The 22,294-nt window shown below is 42.3% G+C and overlaps 1 protein-coding gene across 4 annotated transcripts in view; it reads right to left on the reverse strand.

Annotated features, from left to right (window-relative positions):
- The window catches only part of LOC117400265 (arf-GAP with SH3 domain, ANK repeat and PH domain-containing protein 1-like), a 311,371-nt gene that overhangs the window by 124,407 nt on the left and 164,670 nt on the right, over positions 1–22,294 (reverse strand). For all 4 annotated transcript variants that reach the window (XM_059022596.1, XM_059022595.1, XM_059022593.1 and 1 more), the window contains one exon: positions 14,381–14,456. In XM_059022596.1, the coding sequence (XP_058878579.1) occupies positions 14,381–14,456 (76 nt within the window). The remainder of the gene's footprint in view (positions 1–14,380; positions 14,457–22,294) is intronic.

The raw sequence follows: 22,294 nt of genomic DNA on the forward strand, positions 1-22,294 counted from the left end.
TTAAACCCAGGATAATTCTGGTTGCTCTTCTTTGCACTCTTTCTAGAGCAGCAATATCCTTTTTGTAACGAGGTGAACAGAACTGAACACAATATTCTAGATGAGGTCTTACTAATGCATTGTAAAGTTTTAACATTACTTCCCTTGATTTAAATAAAATGCTTTTCACAATATATCCGAGCATCTTGTTGGCCTTTTTTAAAGCTTCCCCACATTGTCTAGAGGAAGACATTTCTGAGTCAACATAAACTCCTAGGTCTTTTTCATAGATTCCTTCTTCAATTTCGGTATCTCCCATATAATATTTATAATGTACATTTTTATTGCCTGCGTGCAGTACTTTACACTTTTCTCTATTAAATCTCATTTGGCATGTGTCTGCCCAGTTCTGAATGCTGTCTAGATCATTTTGAATGACCTTTGCTGCTGCAACAGTATTTGGCACTCCTATTTTTGTATCATCTGCAAATTTAACAAGTTTGCTTACTATATCAGAATCTAAATCATTAATGTAGATTAGGGATAGCAGAGGACCTAATACTGATTCCTGTGGTACTCCACTGGTTACCTCGCTCCATTTTGAGGTTTCTCCTCTAATCAGTACTTTCTGTTTTCTACATGTTAACCACTCCCTAATCCATGTGCATGCATTTCCTTGAATCCCTACTGCGTTCAGTTTGAGAATTAATCTTTTTATGCAGGACTTTGTCAAAAGCTTTCTGGAAATCTAAATAAACCATGTCATATGCTTTGCAATTATCCATTGTCCATGTCAAAAAAATCAAGCAAGTTAGTTAGACACGATCTCCCTTTCCTAAAACCATGCTGACTGTCTCCCAGGATACTGTTACCATATAGGTAATTTTCCATTTTGGATCTTATTATAGTTTCCATAAGTTTACATATAATAGAAGTCAAGCTTATTGGTCTGTAGTTACCTGGTTCAATTTTACTTCCCTTTTTGTGGCTCGGTATTACGTTTGCTATTTTCCAGTCTGTCGGTACAACACCTGTATCAAGAGACTGTTGCATGATCTTGGTTAGCGGTTTGTAAATAACTTCTTTCATTTCTTTGAGTACTATTGGGAGGATCTCATCCGGCCCAGGGGATTTGTTTATTTTAAGAGCTCTTAGTCCCTTTAACACTTCTGCCTCGGTTATGCTAAAGTTATATAAAACTGGATAGTAACAGGCTGACATGTGGGGCATGTTGTCCATATCCTCCTTTGTAAAAACTTGTGAAAAGTAATCATTTAATATATTTGCTATTTTTTTTTTCTTCGTCTATGATTTTGCCATTTGTGTCTCTTAGACATTTAACCTCCTCTTTGAATGTTCTCTTGCTGTTATAATATTGGAAGAACATTTTGGAATTGGTTTTAGCCCACTTAGCTATGTTCATTTCTATCTCTCTCTCTTGGCCTTTCTAACTTCCTTTTTGACTTGCGTTTGCAGTTCCAAGTACTCTTTCTGTGTACTTTGTTTTTGGTCCCTTTTAAACGCTCTGTAAAGTGCCTTTTTCCGCTGAATATTTTTTTAATTGATCTATGAAACCATTTTGGCCATTTTGTTTGAGATTTAGATTTGTCTACTTTTGAGATGTAATTGTTTTGCGCCTGTAGTACTACATTTTTAAAAAACAGCCATCCTTTTTCTGTGGGTGTTTTCTCTATTTTACTCCAATCTACTTATGTTAGTCTCTGTTTCTACCTTAATAGTTTGCTTTTCTAAAATTGTACACCTTAGCTTTCATCATTACTTTTTGGGTTTTAAAAATCACTTCAAATGAGACAATGTTGTGGTCTGAGTTTGCCAATGTTTCTCTGACCTCTGTTTTAGTTATTCTGTTTTCGTTATTTGAAAAGACTAAATCAAGGCATGCCTCCCCTCTAGTCGGTGCCTTGACAAACTGCATTAGGAAGCAGTCATCTGTCATTTCCACCATTTTAATTTCGTCCATCGTGCTCCCACCGGGTTTTCCCATTTTATATGGGGGAAGTTGAAATCCCCCATTAAAATCGCTTCTCCTTTGCTACACACATTTCTAATGTCAGTGTAGAACAGATTATTTTGCATGGCGTCTGAATTTGGCGGTCTATAGCATGCTCCTATTATCATGCCCTTTGAATTTTTTTCCATTATTCTGACCAAGTTGATTAGGCATTGTTTCCTTCGTCCAGATTTAACACCTGGGCTTCAAGACTATTTCTTATATATAGCTGTTATTCTGGGCCGACACTGGCCAAAATTTAAAGAATTAATGCAAATAATGGCAGTCTCAACCACACACGTAAATGTGGCAGAAGAACAGAAAAGGGAACGAATTGGTGATGTGTTTCCTTTTCAAGCTGAAATGTTTTCTCCTATTTTCCGTCCTAGAAAGACAAATAAGGAGAGACGGACTGCAAAATGGGAGGGAGCATCCCTGAGACAAGGCTGGGGTCTGGTGGGAGAATGTTTGAATGTTAACAAACGCCAGTCAAAAGGAGTCGGAATGCAATTGTGACAGAGAGGGCGTGGTTACTGGGCCATCCGGGGCAGATGCTACTCCAGCCCCTCTCAATATACCGGACATGTGGTACTCAAGTGCGGACATAGTGTGGGGCCAACATAATGACCCGTCACTAGTGCACGCTTGGGGGCAGGTCCGGTCTATTGAAGGTAAGGATGTTGATGGAGCTGGGGCGCTAGTATATCCACACTTCATATCAAGGGGCAATTACTGTATCGGGTAAATCTAGCCGCGGGCACAGGACAGCCTGTAACACAATTATTGGTTCCCCCGTCTTGTCGGACCGAGGTCATGAGGCTGGCACACAATTTCCCTTTTGCGGGGCACCTCGGAGCTGACAAGACAAGGAAATGGATATTGGCTTTATTCTATTGGGTAGGTCTTCATACTGATGTGTCGAAATATGTAGCCACATGCCCAGACTGCCAGCGAGTAGCGCCGGGTCGAGTGCGCCCCGCCCCTTTGGTTCCACTGCCGATTATTTCCACTCCCTTTGAATGCATTACAATGGACATAGTGGGCCCTTTGCTACCTTCTGACTCTGGGTATACGCATATATTAATAGTGGTAGATTATGCAAAGCGATACCCAGAGGCAGTTCCATTGAGGTCCACTAGTGCCGCTGCAATAGCCAGTTAGTACAGACTATGGCTGGAGTAGGGATCCCCAAGGAGATTTTGACTGATCATGGGACCAACTTTTTGTCTAACATGTTACAGCAGGTATATAAAATATTAAAAATACATCCCATCAGGACGTCTGTTTATCATCCACAGACAGACGGTTTGGTGGAACGCTTTAATCAGACCTTGAAGTCGATGCTGAGACGATTTGTAACACAAGAGCAAAAACATTGGGCATCGCTTCTTCCCTACCTCCTTTTTGCAGTGAGAGAGGTGCCGCAGAGTTCAACAGGGTTCTCCCCCTTCGAGCTCTTGTACGGCCGACAGCCTCGCGGCATACTCGATCTGTTGAGAGAGGGGTGGGAGGCGCACAAAGGCTTGTCCAAAAATGTAGTGAAGCATGTGCTCCTACTAAGAGATTGCCTAGATTTGGTTGGTCGTTTGGCCCAGGACAACCTCAAATCGGCTCAGCACTGACATCAGCAGCATTACAACAAAAATGCATTAATTTGAACCTTTCGACCAGGAGACAAGGTAATGCTGCTACTTCCCTCATCAGAATCGAAATTGTGTGCTAAATGGCAGGGGCCATGTGAAGTGATTCGGGCTACAGGGAAGGTGAATTATGAAATTAGACAGCCCAATCGCCGTAATGAACGTGAAATTTGTCATGTAAATTTATTAAAGCCCTGGCAGGCAAGGGAGGTCTTGTTTATAGCCCCAGGCAATATAGAGGATGATTTAGGCCCCTGTCCAGAGACTCCTAGCACACAAATAATTTCAATGGGGGAACAATTGGTTCCAGATCAGCAACGGGAGCTGCGTAAGCTTATTGAGGAGTTCAGCAATGTTTTTTCTGACTTGCCCGGCAGAACTAACTTGGTTGAATATGACATTATCTCTCCACCATGTGTCACAGTGCGAGAGAGACCCTATCGGATCTGAAGTGGCCTTCGCAAAGAGGTATGGGACATGCTCGAGCTTGGGGTGACTGAACCTTCCAGGAGCGAGTGGTGCAGTCCTATTATCATAGTGGCCAAGAAAGACGGCACCTACCGCTTCTGTGTAGACTTCCAGAAGGTAAACGCTATTGCCAAGTTCGATGCGTATCCTATCCCTTGGGTCGACAAACTTTTAGATAGACTGAGAAAGGCAAGGTTTATCTCTACTCTGGACCTGACAAAGGGATACTGGCAGATCCCCTTAACTTGCAGTTCTAGAGAGAAAACCTCATTTTCAACACCAGAAGGGCTGTATCACTTTAAAACCATGCCGTCTGGGCTACATGGTGCGCCCGCTGCCTTTCAGAGACTGATGGACAAGGTTTTACACCCATATCATGAATATGCAGCAGCGTATATTGATGACGTAGTTATTTACAGCTCCACCTGGCGAGAGCATTTTTTTATCAGAAACTCATGACGTGATCAAGCTTCTTTCCCAATATACATTTCCATCTAAAGTGTGAAGAATCTGCATACTATCAGACCACATGAAGCTGGTTTAGAGGCAATGTCATTTTATTTTGAAGCAAAGCTAAATGATCTTCCCATGGATTTCCTTTTGGAAGTTAATATTGGGTTCAAATAATTTCTCATTTAATGACAAATACTATTTACAAATCCAAGGCACAGCCATGGCCATGGCATTTCTACCTGAAAAAAAGAAACAAGGACCAGGGGTCACAAATGGAGATTAGATAAAGGGGCATTCAGAACAGAAAATAGGAGGCACTTTTTTACACAGATAATTGTGAGGGTCTGGAACCAACTCCCCAGCAATGTTGTTGAAGCTGACACCCTGGGATTCTTCAAGAAGCTGCTTGATGAGATTCTGGGATCAATAAGCTACTAACAACCAAACGAGCAAGATGGGCCGAATGGCCTCCTCTTGTTTGTAAACTTTCTTATGTTCTTATTCGCCCCAAATCATGCAAATATATATGGGATATTGGTGAAATTCTAAGTACACCAATGACACTGCGCTATTAACCCTTTGTGGTCCTATGTCGGACCAGGTCCGACATTACAATTTTTCCTTTCTGGTCCATCAAAAAGGCATAAATCATAGGTCCCAAGTCGTTTTTTCTCTGGAAAAACAGAAAAGCTTTCAATGGTTGAGAGGCCGAAAAAAGCTGAAAAAAAAACAGAGGCTGATCTGAGCAATACACAGACCCTTCACCACAGACATAACACAGACATAAACAAACAAGATAGCTGCTTCTGCATCCAGCAGACATTTGCCAAGCTTTTAGAGATGTTACAGTAATAAAATAACGACTTGGATAGCATTATAGAGGAGTTTGGTAATGAATCGAGTGATCAGGAGATGATTTATTAGTATGCACTACCATGGAGAGATATGTGATAAATACAGCGAACAAGGAGTGGGGCAGGGGATGCAGTACTGGGTGTCCTTTTGATATGCAGTGCCTTTTAAACCCGTTTTACTGTGAATAAAATTACTTTTAAACAGCATGTGTAATTATACACTAACTAAAGCTCTGTTAGTTTCAGAGGGAAGCTACCTGTGCGACAAGAACTGTTTACTTGAAAAATTTGTTAAAATTCACTAAAACCTGTTAAATAAAAATTAATACAATGAAAGTCCTAACTTTCAACACCTTAAATCAATCGAATGATGAATGTGATGCATGTATTTATGTAATGGCATTTTACAGCTTTGTTTTATTTACTGAACAGGGTAGACAATGAATTAGTCCCCATGGAAATCTGCAGTAAAATTTCCTAAAATCTGCAAAGAGAAAATTTATTTTCTCCAAAGAACTTCTCCAAATCTGTGGAAACGGCTTTTCAATGGAAAATAGTATTAATGAGTATTAATAAATAAGAAAAAGCAAGTCACAGTTAGTTAAGTAGCAATAACCCAAGACAGGGTGTGCGGTAAGACATAGGCCTATCTTATGTACGCCTTCAACCACCCAGAAGTGTAATATAATAATAATAATAATAATATCTTTATTTTTATATAGCACCTTTCATTGTGGACCACCATCACAAAGCGCTTTACAGAGGTAGGCTGTGAACTGTGCATTTTATGCAGAGTCACTTAAAATAGGATGTTGATTTAATATCTCATCCTCAGGATGGAGCACAAGGAGGTTAAGTGACTTGCTCAGGGTCACACAAGTGAGTCAGTCAGTGGCAGAGGTGGGATTTGAACCGGTGACCTTCTGGTTGCAAGCCCTGGACTTTAACCACTGGACCATTGTAAGATACGTCTTACCGCACACCGTGGAGTAGTTTATTGTACTTATAAAAAGAAAACAGAAAAAACAACATTTTAAACTAAGTTTTATGTTTTATGTAATGTATCCTTCAGCCAGTGCAAAATAGTTCCTATACTTTGTCTTTAGAAGATACATATTTTCTGGAAAAACTTATTTCTGCTGAGTAATTTTTCATCTTTTTGGATTATTATTTTTAGATATTCAAGGCTGTTTTTTTTAAGTGCAGCTTGAAAAACAAAAAAATATAACTGCTTATTTATACACTTTGGTAAGTAAAGTTGACATTTGACATCACTGTTTCCTTAGTACAGGGGTGCCCAAAGTTTACAGAGCAGAGGGCCGCATAGTAAGGCTACTGTGGGACCATTGGCTGCAATATGACCAAATTGCATGGATTGCAAATTTCAAGTACCTTTTCAAAATAAGGGAGCGTTTGTAAACTGAAATCTTAGTGGCCAGAATTGAAGTGAATATTTACATTTACATAAGACATACAACTATTCCACTTTATTACTTGGTGGAATGATAGACTGTGATAAGGTGCTCCTTCTAATTGCTTTTAAAAAGGAAAAATATCAAAACAGAAAAACAACCGTGACATGCCTCACAATCCAATTCTCTCTTGGCCCCTGTGGTTCTTATTGTGCTGTAGTTGTAGGTGGCTGATTTGGCAGTAGCCAATACTTTGTAAACAGGTCAACTATAGTTGCTTTTGAACGACAGCAAAGCATACACAGTTGCCGTTGTTACTTTCATCACAAAACAAACCTAAAGGATGAGCTATGGCACCTACTTTATAACAAGAAAAAATAAAAAAACCTCTAAAATCAACAAGTCCATCATAAAAAAAAATATATTAAAATATAACGTTATTCATTACACTGCACATATGTGGCAGATCAATAATACCACTGTGAATAACATTTAATTGTCAACTATCTTTAATTTTAAATGCACACACTATTGCTGTATATAAACAACATGTTATCAATCAATCTGAACTTCTAAAGCAATGTTGATGCTGAAATTGTAATAGAAATGCCTTTCACTATTTGTGTCATGCTTAGGATTATGTGAGAATATGTTGTTGTCCAATAAACTTGAAATTTGCATCAATATTTGCCTTTTTTTTTTTTTAAAAAATTTAAATCGGGGGGGCTGATCGCATACGCAGCCATCGTAAGCCCCTTTCACACTGACATGCTCTACACGGGTCAGAACCTACCTGGGTCAGGACCCTGTGTCATGAGGGTCAGCTACACGATTTCACACTGCTTTTGATAAAGCAGGGTTGATCTGGATGACAGACACAAGTACACAATGTGTGTATCAATGCCCCGGAAGCAGCTTGTTACTGAAGCTTCCATCCAAGCTTCTCTGGATTGAACCGTAGGCCCAAATTTTGATTACAGCAAATGTCCCTGCTGCAATCTGGCTCATGGTGTGTCTCAAGCAACAAGAATATGGCTAAACAGAAAAAACAGAAATGTTCCTTGCGGAAGTGAAACCTTCACGCAGGCGTGCCTGTTTGTTATTGCATTGTCTCGCTCAACCCGGGTCAACATGTGTAGACCCACATCCTAAGGTATAATATATGAGCTTGCCTCGTGCATTGAATGCATGCTTGCCACAGGGCTCTCCTGGGTCCTAAACCCTGCTAGGTACAGACAGGGATTGCAGTAACTGCAGACCGTACATGACTGTTGCAGAAATTAAAGGTTTGCTGACACAGGTAGAGATTTCAGCAACATATGGGAGAAAATCTGTCCCGGGAGTTGTCCAGGAAAAGTGTTAACAAAATGGGAGAGTCCCAGCAAATAAGGGAGAGTTGACAGGTCTGTATTTGTGTTGCTAGCCATTTCAATATTTCAGCTTAATAAATCACAAACTTAAGAAATGTAAACCATTTCTTAGTATTTACTCTCTCTGTCAATAATTTGTAAAAACATTAACCCATGACATTAGCATGTATTCCTGTTGCCAGTGACAATAACACTCAATTCAATAAATGAAAAGTATCAAATAATTGACTATATTACTATTGTTGATAACCAATCAATCAATCAATCAATCAATCAATCTTTATTTTATATAGCACCTTTCAAGTGGACCACCATCACAAAGCGCTTTACAAGATACAGTAATAATCCATAATACATTTGTGGGAGGGTGTGGGCTATTCACTGACACGGAACACAGAAAGTTTATTTTTGAGACCAACTCACTGGCGTCCAATTTTTATTTTCCCTGCACACACAAGAGGGCACTGTTGCACCGTGGAAGAACAATACCAACGATGGTAAGCTTCCTCGGTTCAGCTGCGCTATGAAGCACGCGCAGGTGCTGAAATAATAATCAAAACAGAAAGCAAAAGAAAAAGGGAAAATAAAACACAGTACTAAAACTACAAACAAAAGGCTTCCCTATGCAGCATCACACAACCTCCGCTACCCTTAAGGCTCGGGTCTTCAGCCTAAGCTTTGCTATTCCCTCACTATACTGTCAGGGTGCCCAGGTTCGTCCCCGTTACCTACACGTCCCCTTCGGGTACGTAATAATAAATATACATATTTTTTTTATTTTTGTATCGGCTGCTTTCCTCAGCCTGGTTTTCCTGGCTCGTTCTTTTGCTCCAGCCGCTGGCATTCAATTTCGGGATTATTTACACCGGCCTTTTATTTTTAAACCCAGCACCACTGTGTTTCATCTGGAAGGGCAGCCAGAGGGAATAGCAAAGTGTTTATTTTATAGGTCGCCCGCCTCCCAACCACTCAGAGAGAAGGAGAGACAACACACCCTCACCCAACCTCTCCGTGTCACTGCCATGATTGACAGGTCGGGTCCTACGGGGCTCCCGATCTCCCCCTGCAGAATCGTGCCTGCGTCAGACAGCCAGCACAGACCTTGCCCTGTTACAACATTAAATACAGTGGAAAGCAATGCATAATACATTAAGTACAAGGCTAGTGTGTGAAAAATCTAAAACATTGTGGATGTGTATGTCATACAGAATCATAAGACGATACAGTGAAAGATCAGAAGTAGCAAAGACACAACAGCTAATAACTGATATCAGGATTAAAGAACATGTAAAGCAAGAGAGAACAAGTGGGTCTTGAGAGATGATTTAAAGCGAGTGACGGTGGGAGCATCATGCACCAAAGCTGGGAGAGAGTTCCAGAGAGTTGGTCTCCAAATGTGATGCAATTTTGCTTGGGGATAACAAACAGGCCAGAGTCAGAGGACCTCAGTTTGCGAGCAGGGACATAACGGGTCAACAGGTTGAAGAGGTGCTCAGGACCTGTGTGATGAATGGCATTGTAGGTGAGCAGGAACATTTTGAAAGTAATCCTGAACTTCACAGGTAGCCAGTGCACCTGGGCAAGAGGGGTGATGTGTTCACATTTCTGGTAAGTATCCTTGCGGTGGCATTCTGAACTAGCTCTCAATATCACTGGTACAGAGACGGACAAGATTAGTCGGCCAGGAGTCCAAGGGGCACATGGCAGTAGTTGATTTCAACAGTAGGCCGGAGACATCTGTACTGGAGAGAGGAAAGAGGAGAGAGCAGGAGGGGCAACCGGATGAGAGTCAAGGTGGTCACGTAGTAAACAGGGTTTGTGGCAGGAGAGCGTAGAATAGATTTTGTCAATTTTGCTCCGAAAGAAAGAGGAGAAATCATGACAGGTAAGAGAGGAGTATGAACGGGAGGTGGATCTATCGGTGGCTGGATGTAGGATTTGGACAATGGTCTTAAAGAGAATATTGGGCTTACCGTGTCCCATAGTTATGATTTCAGAGAAATACTTCAGGAAGATTAACATTAGCAGTGATTAAGAAATGGTCAGAGAGAGATATCTGAGATGGAGAAATTTGAGGGGTCAAGACCCCTGGTGATGAGCAGATCCAGGGTGTGTCCTCGGGTGTGAGTGGGGACATTGACAGATTGAGAGAGCCCAAGACAGTCCAGGAGCGTGTTGAAGTCGGTCACTAGGGGGGAAGAAGGCAAGTCAACATGAATGTTGAAGTCACCTGGGAGTAGGATTTTGTCAGTAGGAGTGCAGACGAGGGAGAGGAATTCTGAAAACTCAGCAATACAAGCTTAGTTATTCTTTGGTGTATGGAAGATAACAGCAAGGGTGAGGGATATGGGAGAGGGGAGCTTGACGAACGAGATGCTCAAATGAAGAAAAGGCTGGCAAAAGGAACAACTGTGGAAGCGAGCACAGAATTTGCAATAACAGCAGTGCCAGTGAGACGAGGCTTGTCAAGGAGGCTTGTCAAGGAGGTAATAGCCATTTGGGGTGCCTAGATGCAGCGAGTGCATGTCGTTTACAGAGTGCCAGGTTTCAGCTAGACATAGAAGACCAAGATTGGCATCAGTTATAAGTTCGCTGAGAAGCAGAGATTTGTTAGTCAGAGTATGCTTATTGAAAAAGGAGATTTTTAAATTTGTAACAGGCAGTGTAGGGGGAGAGGGAGTTAGTAGTGGTATCTGAAGCAAGTACTTACCAGTGTTTATTCTAGGAGGGGAGAAAGAGTGAAAACATTTTGTCCAGGGGATCCACACGTTTGGTGTCAGAGTAGAAATGAGGCCTCTAGTAGCCATTGGGAGAGATTTGGAAAAGGTCCTCGCTCTGACTGCCACAGCTCAGACTGCCCTTGGACGTGTGGCCCTTAGAACAAAATGTTCTAAGATACTGTTTGCCAATTTATACTGTACTGCAGGTCTAGAGCTGGTCCAGTTTACACACTATCAAAATTCACTTCAATCTACCACAGCTCTAAACACTTTAGAAAATTAATTACCTCAACCAGCTGATGTAGTTACATTACCAAACTAGCATTTTGATTTACTTACTGATCACTATTTAGTTTCGTACCAAGCAGGTCGAGTCACTTGAATCAACGATCACTATTTAGTTTTGTCCCATCTAACTGCAAACAGCATCAGAATCCACATACCAAGCAGGTCGAGTCGCTTGAGTTAATTGAATGCATACAAAAACATTCTTGGCATTTATTAACAATGCTAATGACAGTAACAGCCAATTTAATAAATTGTAAATTAAAATGATTCGCATTTATTCATGTTGTCAGTGACTATAACACTTCAGTATATTGTTAAGAATGTTGAAGGTAAGGGGGCTCCCGAGTGGCGCATCCAGTAAAAGCACTCGCTAGAGTGCAGGATGCGCTCTATAGCCTGGACGTCGCGAGTTCGAGTCCAGGCTATTCCACAGCCGACCGTGGACTGGAGCTTCCAGGGGGCGGCGCTCAATTGGCCGAGCGTCGCCCGGGGGGAGGGAAGGGTTAGGTCGGCCAGGGTGTCCTCGGCTCACCGTGCACCAGCGACCCCTGTAGTCTGGCCGGGCGCCTGCGGGCTTGCCTGTAAGCTGCCCAGAGCTGCGTTGTCCTCCGACACTGTAGCTCTGAGGCAGCTGCACGGTGAGTTCACAGTGTCTAAAGAAGCGGGCGGCAGACGGCACACGCTTCGGAGGACAGCGTGTGTTCATCTTCGCCCCTCCCAAGTCAGCGCAGGGGTGGTAGCGGTGAGCTGAGCATAATAAAATAATTGGGAATGTCGAAGGTACGTGGGGTGGACTAAAAAAAAAAAAGTTTTTTATGCTCCTTTAATCTTCAATCGATTACTATTGAGGCGATGGGTATTCTACATTTCCAGTCAAGTAAATTGTCTCTGGCTAGGGTTGAGTTAATCTCAAATAAACAATGTTATACCCACAACAATAATCAATTGTATCTTACACTTTAAAGGAGAGTAAATTATGTCATTATTTCAGAATAAAATATTGCTGCGTTGTTAATTCTTTGCAGACTCCCAGCCCACCTTTTCCTCTGCTCACCCACGCATTGAGCATATGCTGCGTGTTCTGTTTTGTAGTGGCGTTTAACATTATAGATTTGTCCTCCTTCTCATTTACAAAATATTTTTCTGTCCATTGGTCCTGAAATGATCAAAACTCTTCTTGCACTTTCTCGTTTATTTCCTGCTGCTGCCACTTTGCGTAGCAGAGTTCACTATCTCACAAACTGGCTTGCACATAAAAACTGTTGCGTCAGTGTGACAGAGAAAGAATGAATCTTGGTTATAAAATCTCGCTCCCGATCTGTGAGGACGCTGTGTAAAGTGAACAGTGTGCCCCGGACTGGATGGTCTGACAATTCATTCCAGGGAAAGGTGCAAGTCGACCATCTAGAAAGGGGGTGAAGCCACGGTACACCAAGTCATTGCTCCAGACGGGAAGTGATGTGGCAACCGCGGATTAGAGGAAAAATGGTTGCACTCGCTAACCAAGGCGCTGTGACTGACGGTACAAAAGGGGACGTGGCTAAGCGATCTGTTCCTTTGTTATGGTTGAGAGAGAACCTCTGAAGCAAAATAAAAAGTAACCGTGAGTGTTTAGTGTTTGTTTGTTTAGTCGTTTCTAATTGTACTTTTCTGTTCTTATAAACGGCTAACACGTACCGGGAGCTGTCGCTTAAGGCCAGCACCATCCTGGACAACACTTCACCACTGTGCACTAATAAACTGTACATAAGAACATAAGAACATAAGAACATAAGAAAGTTTACAAATGAGAGGAGGCCATTCAGCCCATCTTGCTCGTTTGGTTGTTAGTAGCTTACTGATCCCAGAATCTCATCAAGCAGCTTCTTGAAGGATCCCAGGGTGCCAGCTTCAACAACATTACTGAGGAGTTGGTTCCAGACCCTCACAATTCTCTGTATAAAAAAGTGCCTCCTATTTTCTTTTCTGAATGCTCTCCTGTCTACATGCTGCTTAATATCAACAAACCGCTTTGGGCACCTCTGCTGTAAAGGCTGCTGTAAATCAAGTGCTTGGTAGCTGCTCAGTTCATTGCGGGCCACATATAAGGTTCAAAAGGAGAGACGCTGCGGGCCACATTAAAGGGGTTGTCAGGCTGTGCTTTGGGCACCCTTGCCTTAGTATAATAATCATGCGCTGCACATTTATTTTATTCCTCCAAACACGCTGCCTGCGTCTCTTCTGAACACTAGTTTAACCTCTCCAGAATCTCCCAGACTGTCAGTCAATCTGAACAAAACTGCTCACACCATTATATTACACACTGATGTCTGCCATTACCCGAATGTATGTCACTTTTTATACCATAATCCTGAAAATATGAACCTGTTTTTTTTGTTTTCTTTTGACATATGCCATGCCTCCGTTGTTAAGATCCAATGCATCCGATCTCCACCCTGATTATAGATGCTGCAGACCGGTGGAATTTAGTACTTAAGCCCGAGGCTTTTCAGAAGCTTTCGCCGTGTCCAAAGAGATCAACGATTTTTAGACAAATCTTTCTGCTCGGTCTTGTGATCTTATTGAGCCAATCACAGCATTTCATTTATCCAAGCCATTTTATAACTTTACTGATTTGAGGTTGTACGGCCTATATAATAAGTTGCTTCCCGCTAAGCTTACATTGAATCCCGCCACACTTTTATATTATTTATTTCTTAGCAGACGCCCTTATCCAGGGCGACTTACAATCGCAAGCAAATACATTTCTGCGCTGCAGATAGTGTTAACCCGCTACTCTAGTGGCACCTAATAGCAGTACTATGCATTAACAATTCTGCAAATACAGGCTTATTCAGTGTTTTTTCTGAAATTGTGGAACCACATTTTTTCTGGAGGGAATAATTAATAATTAGTTTTTGCATACAGCAGTTATACCCAATTGTATAGACAGAAAGCATTTGTAACAGTATTACCATGTTTGTTGAAAATTATTTTTAGACAATATGGTAGCCATCTAGGGTACCAATTGATTTTGCCCAAGAGATTTCTATAACCCAGAAATACTAAATTAACTAAATTATATAACTAAATTATAAAGCATACAGTATAATCTTTGCATTTGAAAATATGGTTCATAGCCTTCAATAGCTTAGCAAATCAGAACCACTGAGAACGTTTGTAAAGTTTTCTGTTGTTTTACTTACATTGTAAAGGTCAGCAGCCAGTTTTTCTATGTACTGTTTGAGTTTGTCTGCCGTTTTCAATCCATCCTGAAAAAAACTAAAAACATAAATAGGTTAATTGATCATTTTTTAATAGAGGTATGCCTGCCTGACATTTTGTAAATCTATATTTAACAGATTATGTGGTTAAACTACACATACTGTATTTGATAAAAATACACTTGGTATTTATATATTTTACGTTCTGAATGTATTATATTATACAGCTACAGGTCTACATTGTAAAATCACAATACTATAAAAAACTTACAAAAAAAAAGCAAGTTTGTCCAAATAACTCCACACATAATACATGCCCTAATAGGGACAGATGACTAAGTAGGTCATACTTATTTTTGTCAGTATTTCTTCTCCAAAAAGACCATTTACATTTTATTTCTTTATACTAAAATTAAGTCCCCCTTATAACAAAAGGCGGCAACTGTACCGCCTCCCCTCGTGGTCCACTGCAGTAAAAATAGGTTCTGCTGAATTCCATTGCTCTGCGATGCATATTTTTTGAGATGCAAAAAAGTCTCCCACAGGAAATAAGTTGCATGCTGCATTACTGTAAGTCTTATATCAGCCAATATGTAATTACTAAGAGATATCCATAATAGTATGCTAATGTATGGAATATGCACCAAAAACCAGTATTGAAAAACAGTAAACTTGTTTCCTTTGGCAAAAAGCAGCCATCTGCCTCCTAACATCCTGTACATTTCTTGTCATCCACACAGCTCTCCTGAGTTTCCACAAAGCATATTTTTTTACTCAATATTTGACTTCTGCTAATCATCCTTGTACATTTGCTATCCTCCAGATGGCCCTCATAAGTTTCCATCAAACACAGAGCTCTGGAGAACGTGTAATTAATACCATCAAGTTTGGGGGCTTTCTTCACTGTATCCTGCGATTGCGATGTGCTTGCGATATGCTTGCGAGGACACAGAGGTTGTCGCTGTGAGCGTTTCATAAAACACATAGCAACTGCTGTCGCTTGCAATCACTCTTTTGAATCTGTGTTGAGAAAAATGCGTAACTCAGTAATCGATTCTGTAATTACATACAATGGCAGGTATGCCAAGGAAAGCCAATTTTTCGAAAGAATAAATTGATACAATTATTGAAATGGTTGGTCAACACAAATTTGTTCAAATTAGGCAATTTGTATTAGGCAAGTTGTCAGCACGTTTAGTCACAAAGAAAAAAGTGGCAGATGATCACGGACGCAGTAAACTGTCAGGGTGCAGCAGAGAACAGTAGAAATAAATGGATAGATCTAGTGAGCAGAACAAAATTTAAAGAATGGAAAAGAAGAAGGGAGATGAAAAAGACCTCAAACAAGAGGAAAACATTGTCTAAATATAATTGGTGAAATAGCTGTCGCTGGTATTGAGAGAGGATTGGAATAAGCAAAAAAAAAAAAAAGCAAAGCAGATAGCGAAGCTTTCTGCTGCTTAACCCAACATAAGTAAACATGTCGTTGTCCATCTAAGTAAGCAATAATGAAAATAGATAAAGTTACACAACTTGTTAATAAAATGAATTATAATTATTATTATCTTACCCAAAAGCCATCCATCACCAATATCTCCACTGGGTTGACCAAATGAAACTGCCATTTGTACTCCCAGGGCACAGACATTTTGGCATCTGAGATGGCTTGAATATGAACAGAATTAAAACCTTTCCTGCATATGTACAGATGCTCTTTCACAGCAGGGAGCAAAATTGGTATTTGAGATCCATCTATGACAAATTTCTTGATCTAATAAATCACGCAGATTACAAAATGCAGCACATGTACATTTTTTTTTATTTAAACTGTGATGTTAATTTAATATAATATTTATATATTTTTTTACTATTGAAACTTAGTAAGTTTAGCGTGCATCTTAAATTCAAGATAGACTTCCAGGTTAATAATGAGCTGATTTTCTGGCAATAAAATACTTTTTTAAATTTAAGTTTATTTATTTATTTTTTTTATCTAAGTTAATCAGATTAAAACTGATTAATAAAATCAATTTAAATTGTTTTCTGTTTCAATCTAAGGTTTGACCACCTTAAGATTAATTATCTCCCTTCTTGGTACTTTGATATGAATTCTGAGTCTGTATATGCATAAAAAAATGTGACGGGTCCCTAAATACTTTCCTCACTGATTTCTCTGTCATATCCATGGCCAGCTAGTAGTATGAGCGCCACGGTATGTCCTAAATCAGGATTTGCGATGAAAATTGCTACTTGCGGCTGCTGTCTGGTGCAGCCTGCGAATGTTTTATGAAACACTAATTTTAATCTGCAAGGTGCTTGTGACTGTAATTCAGCACAAATCGCTTTTATGAAACAGGCCCGTCTTGCTCTGAAAAGCGATCTTTAATCATCATTTGAAAATAGAGTTAATTATCTGAACTTTGATCAACCATACTGTCTAATCAACCGAACGCACCTGTAATCACATGATGAATTACATGTGGTGTATTACGCACACAGCTTCTGCTGCTAAAATGGTTGAAAACATTTGCGGGAGGGTTTCACCTCTATGCCTGTGTTGTAGGGGTCGACTGAGAAGCCGACCTTAACACTAATTCCAAAACCAAGGTATTGAGGATCCACACCGTTAAGTCTGTAGAACCTAGTAAAGGTATGGGGAGTAGCCCACACTGCTGCAATACAAATGTCTCTGACAGATGTACCCTGGAATAAAGCCCACGAAGTTGCCATGCCCCTGGTGGAATGGACAGTGAGCTTTTCTGGAGGGGGCAAGTTGACCATCATATATTACCTATATGGTAACAATATCCTTGGAGACAGTCAGCATGGTTTTAGGAAAGGGAGATCGTGTCTAACTAACCTGCTTGATTTTTTCGAGGATGCAACATTGACAATGGATAATTGCAAAGCATACGACATGGTTTATTTAGATTTCCAGAAAGCTTTTGACAAAGTCCTGCATAAAAGATTAATTCTCAAACTGAACGCAGTAGGGATTCAAGGAAATGCATGCACATGGATTAGGGAGTGGTTAACATGTAGGAAACAGAAAGTACTGATTAGAGGAGAAACCTCAAAATGGAGCGAGGTAACCAGTGGTGTACCACAGGAATCAGTATCAGGTCCTCTGCTATTCTTAATCTACATTAATGATTTAGATTCTGGTATAGTAAGCAAACTTGTTAAATTTGCAGACAACACAAAAAATAGGAGGAGTGGCAAACACTTTGAAGCAGCAAAGGTCATTCAAAATGATCTAGACAGCATTCAGAACTGGGCAGACACATGGCAAATGACATTGTAAAGTATTGCATGTGGGCAATAAAAATGTGCATTATAAATATCATATGGGAGAACTATGAAAAAGACCTAGGAGTTTATGTTGACTCAGAAATGTCTTCATCTAGACAATGTGGGGAAGCTATAAAAAAAGGCTAACAAGATGCTCGGATATATTGTGAGAAGTGTTGAATTTAAATCAAGGGAAGTAATGTTAAAACTCTACAATGCATTAGTAAGACCTCACCTAGAATATTGTGTTCAGTTCTGGTCATCTCGTTACAAAAAGGATATTGCTGCTCTAGAAAGAGTGCAAAGGCGAGCGACCAGAATTTACCCGGGTTTAAAAGGCATGTCGTATGCAGACAGGCTAAAAGAATTGAATCTATTCAGTCTTGAACAAAAAAGACTACGCGGCGATCTGATTCAAACATTCAAAATCCTAAAAGGTATAGACAATGTCAACCCAGGGGACTTCTTTGACCTGAAAAAAGAAACAAGGACCAGGGGTCACAAATGGAGATTAGATAAAGGGGCATTCAGAACAGAAAATAGGAGGCACTTTTTTACACAGAGAATTGTGAGGGTCTGGAACCATCTCCCCAGTAATGTTGTTGAAGCTGGCACCCTGGGATCCTTCAAGAAGCTGCTTGATGAGATTCTGGGATCAATAAGCTACTAACAACCAAACGAGCAAGATGGGCCAAACGGCCTCCTCTAGTTTGTAAACCTTCTTATGTTCTTATGTTCTTATGTTCTAATATGCAGTCTTGACCATGTCTGCTCTCCACTTGGACAGCTGCTGCTTAGACAGGGCTTGGCCATGGGACTTGAAAAAAAAAAAATGTTCGGATTGTCTCCAACTTTTCGTCTTATCAACAATGAGGCTGCACTGGTGGTTAAGCATTGTGGCAGGGCAGAGCACTGCCTGTAAAAAAAAAAGTGTTGGTTTGTGTGTTTTGGTGGTGGTTGGCAGGGATGGGGTTAATCCCTAGCCCTGCGAAATATGTGAGAATGTGGCTGTTCCCAAATAAGATAGAGATTAAAAAGAGAACTTGAAGCTCCATTAGGAAGAGGATGCCAGGGAGCTGATAGTGTGTGTTCAGCCAAGGAATACTGTGTGTCAAAGAAAAAGGTATTGTGTGTTTATACCTTAAGTAAATGTGTGTGACCGGTAAACAATGTAGCTGTCCAGTGTGGTTCAAAGTAAAGACTGTTTTTTGTTGGAGAAACAGCTTTGCCATCCCAACCCTTTAGTTTAAAAAAAGCTGTGTTAAGTCTCGGTTTTCTTCTATTATATACAGAAATGTAACGTCCACAGTAAGAGGAAGTTCTTGTGAACCCAGAGGAAAAGCTTGCGGGCCACACGATAGAGACTGTGCGACCTGAGCTGGTGGTTAATGTAATCCACCACTGTTGTGTTGTCTGTACGAATAAGCACGTGTCTCCCTCGGACTTCCTACTCAAAATTCTGCAAGGCCAGGTAAACTGCTTGCAGATTTAAAGTGTTGATGTGGAGACCCTGCCAAGGGGGGTTCCACACACCTTGCGCAGCCCTGCCATTCCACACAGCGTCCCAGCCCAGGCTGGACGTACGTTGCTCAGCGCTATGCCTAGGCATAGATGGGCCGACCGTTTTCACCAAGAGAGTGCCTTTAGGCAGTGGTGGGACAATAGACGGTCGCAGTTTAACATGGGCTGAAAAACCCTGCTGTTGAACCAGGCCTGCAGAGGGCGCATGCACAGGAGACCCAATGGAAGGGTCTGAGAAGCTGCTGCCACCAGGCCCAGAAGTTTCTGGAGCGTTACTACAGTGAGAAAGCTCCAAACAGGCGGCTATTCTGTGCACTCTGCTGTCCAACAGAGTGGACAGCATGGTCCCAGAGTCCAAGCACACTCCAAGATAAGAAAGGCGTGAGCTGACAAGTTCCGTGTGGGCCTCTGCCTGTGCTGAAGACTGGGCACAAATTAGTCAGTCGTCCAGATAATTGAGTTCTCTGATGCCTTTGAGTCTCAGTGTGGCAAAGATAGCTTCCATGCACTTCAAGAAGGTACGGGGAGCTAGGGAGAGACCAAGACACGGAACTTGTACGCTGTTCCCTGAAAGGCAAACCGCAGGTACTTCCTGTGCGCTGGTTTTATGGGGATGTGGAAACAGACATCTTTGCGGTCCACCATGGCAGCCTGGTCTGATTGACTGCAACAGCCGTTGCATTGTCAACATCTTAAACTGCCTTCGGCTAGACACAGGTTGACTTGTCTGAGGTCGAGTATTGGTCTGAGGCCGCCATCCCGCTTGGGCACTAGGAAGTACCTGGAGTAGAACCTGCCTCCAACAGTCTATGCACATTTTTTTGCAGCAAGCTGCTACCTGACACCACCGCAGCGTCCTGAGGGTCCGTGACTGCTGTTACATTCACACACCAAAAGGGAGGGGGACCATGCTTGAACCGCAGCGAGTATCCGGTCTGAACAGTAGTAAGCACCCAGATGTCCAAGGTGCACTGACGCCAATACTCCAGATGGCTCCCTGAAAAGATGTCCTCGGCCTGTGGCAGCAAACTAGGGCTGCTGCAGGGCTTATGGCTTGGCCTGAGGCTTCTGTCTCTGCGCCAGGTGGTGGAACCTATTATAGCCGCGGGCCGGTTCTGATCACCACCTCTGCCAGCAGGTGTAGCTGGATGTGAGGCTATTGGGGCCTAGGGCACCAGTTTGGGAGAGGTGATAGGCTCATCATCAAAGATGGACAGTCTTGTCCAACCTTCTGTAGGCCAGGGCACTTGCAAGACTGCAATGGCCCTCTTGATCAGCGGTAGAAGCTCTGCCAACAGGGAGAGCTCAATCTCAGGGGATGTGCTTTCTGACTTCAGGTCCTCAGACGGGAATGCCAGCTCCTGTTTGCCCACCTCCTCACCAATCTTTGCTCATAGCCCCATGAGGCCCCAAGGGGACAGGTGGGGCATGCAGTGCCAAACATTCATGCATTAACTCTGCAAGCACCGTTCCTTGGTGGGAAACAGCTGCCCAGAGCTTCTCCATCTGCTCCGAGTCCACCGATCACTTGGAATGGCAACTCTTCTTCTCCTTCCTTGGGGAGTAGGAGAGGCAGAGCATGACGAGGAAGAACGTGAAGACGGCCTCCTGCATGGGCTACTTTCCTGGGTGAAAGAGTGCTGTGCAGGCGTAAGGGAAGCAGAACGCTCTGTAGAGACGCAGGAGAGACAAAACTCACAGAAACTGTGGTTAGTCAGTTCCTCCTTGGCATGCTCTGGTCCCAGGAAGGAAGAGCATCTGCCGTGCTTGTCTTCAACAGGCAGACTGGCCTTGGATGTGTGTGGCAATGCGCCCCGCCCCTGTGTGCATTTGTGTGTTATGTGTTGTATGTTGCGTGTGTTAATGTCGGTTATAGATTGGTACACGGGATATAAGCGGGTCTGTGTTTCACGTGTGTATAAAAAGTGTAGATTTGTATTTAGGCACGAGGAGAGCACAAATCACTTCACGTGCTGGTTAAATGTAATATGTGAGCACGGGGTTGCACAGAATTAATTCACGTGCTGGGATTCAAGTGAATAATTAATTAGTAATTGAATCCCAGCACAATAGTGTATATATAGATGCACATTTCTTGCAGTCGGGGTTAGGTGTTCGGTGAGTGGAGAACGGGATTGGAGACGGAGGTAATTGTAAATTGTAAAAGTAAATAGTTAGAGTATCTGCTCACCGTGTTTGTTTGTCTGTGTAGTCCGTTTTGTTTGTCTCTTTATTTTGGCGTGAAGTGCCGTGTCCTGTTTTGTGTTCTGTTCAAACCTTTTATTTTCTGTTCTGTTTATTAAATGCTGAGCGCGATCACGCGCCCAGCTTCACCAAACCCCAAATCTCTGTCTGTTTATTTCCTGCTTCTGGTCTGACGCCACCCACTCCGGCCGTCTTTGTGACACGTGGTGTCCTGCGTGGGATTTACAGCGCCTCCAGGACTCAGGCCAGAGCAGGAACCGCATATTGTGTTTTAAAAAAAAAAAAACACAGGACTGTTTTTCAAAAAAAAAAAAAAAAAAAAAAAAAAAAAAAAAAGTGAAAATGGAAGGCTGGAGAGACGGCTGCCGGGACCTGGGGGACCTCCTCGGGGGCCTCGAGGACCAAGGCTGGTGCATGGCCTGTGGAGTCTACGGACACACGATGGCAATCTGCCCCTTCCAAGGTGAGGAGGAGGAACCGGCCCAGGAGAGGAAGGTGGGGAGGAGGAGTAAGAAGAGAAGGGGGAAAGGAAAGCTGCAGCAGCAACAGCAACCACAACACCAGCCGGAGGAACAACAGCCCGGATGTTACTGCTGCGCTGTGCCTGGGCATTCCAGCACCAACTGCCCCTGGTACCCCCTCGGACAGCTACCCCAACTATGCCCCATCTGCAGAGGTGAGCACTTCGTGGCCCACTGCCCTGTCCATCAGGAGAGGGAGGAGCAGGGGTCGCCTCAGTCTCCACCACCAGCAGGGGGGGGTAGACTGCTGCTCCCACCGCCCCAACCACAACTGCAACAGCGGCCAGAGGAGCCAGAGAACCTGTTCCCCTGGTGCACCTGGTGCAGAGAGGTGGATCACCGCTGGAGGGACTGCTCC

The sequence above is a fragment of the Acipenser ruthenus genome, chromosome 4, assembly GCF_902713425.1.
Source record: "Acipenser ruthenus chromosome 4, fAciRut3.2 maternal haplotype, whole genome shotgun sequence".
NCBI lineage: Eukaryota > Metazoa > Chordata > Actinopteri > Acipenseriformes > Acipenseridae > Acipenser > Acipenser ruthenus.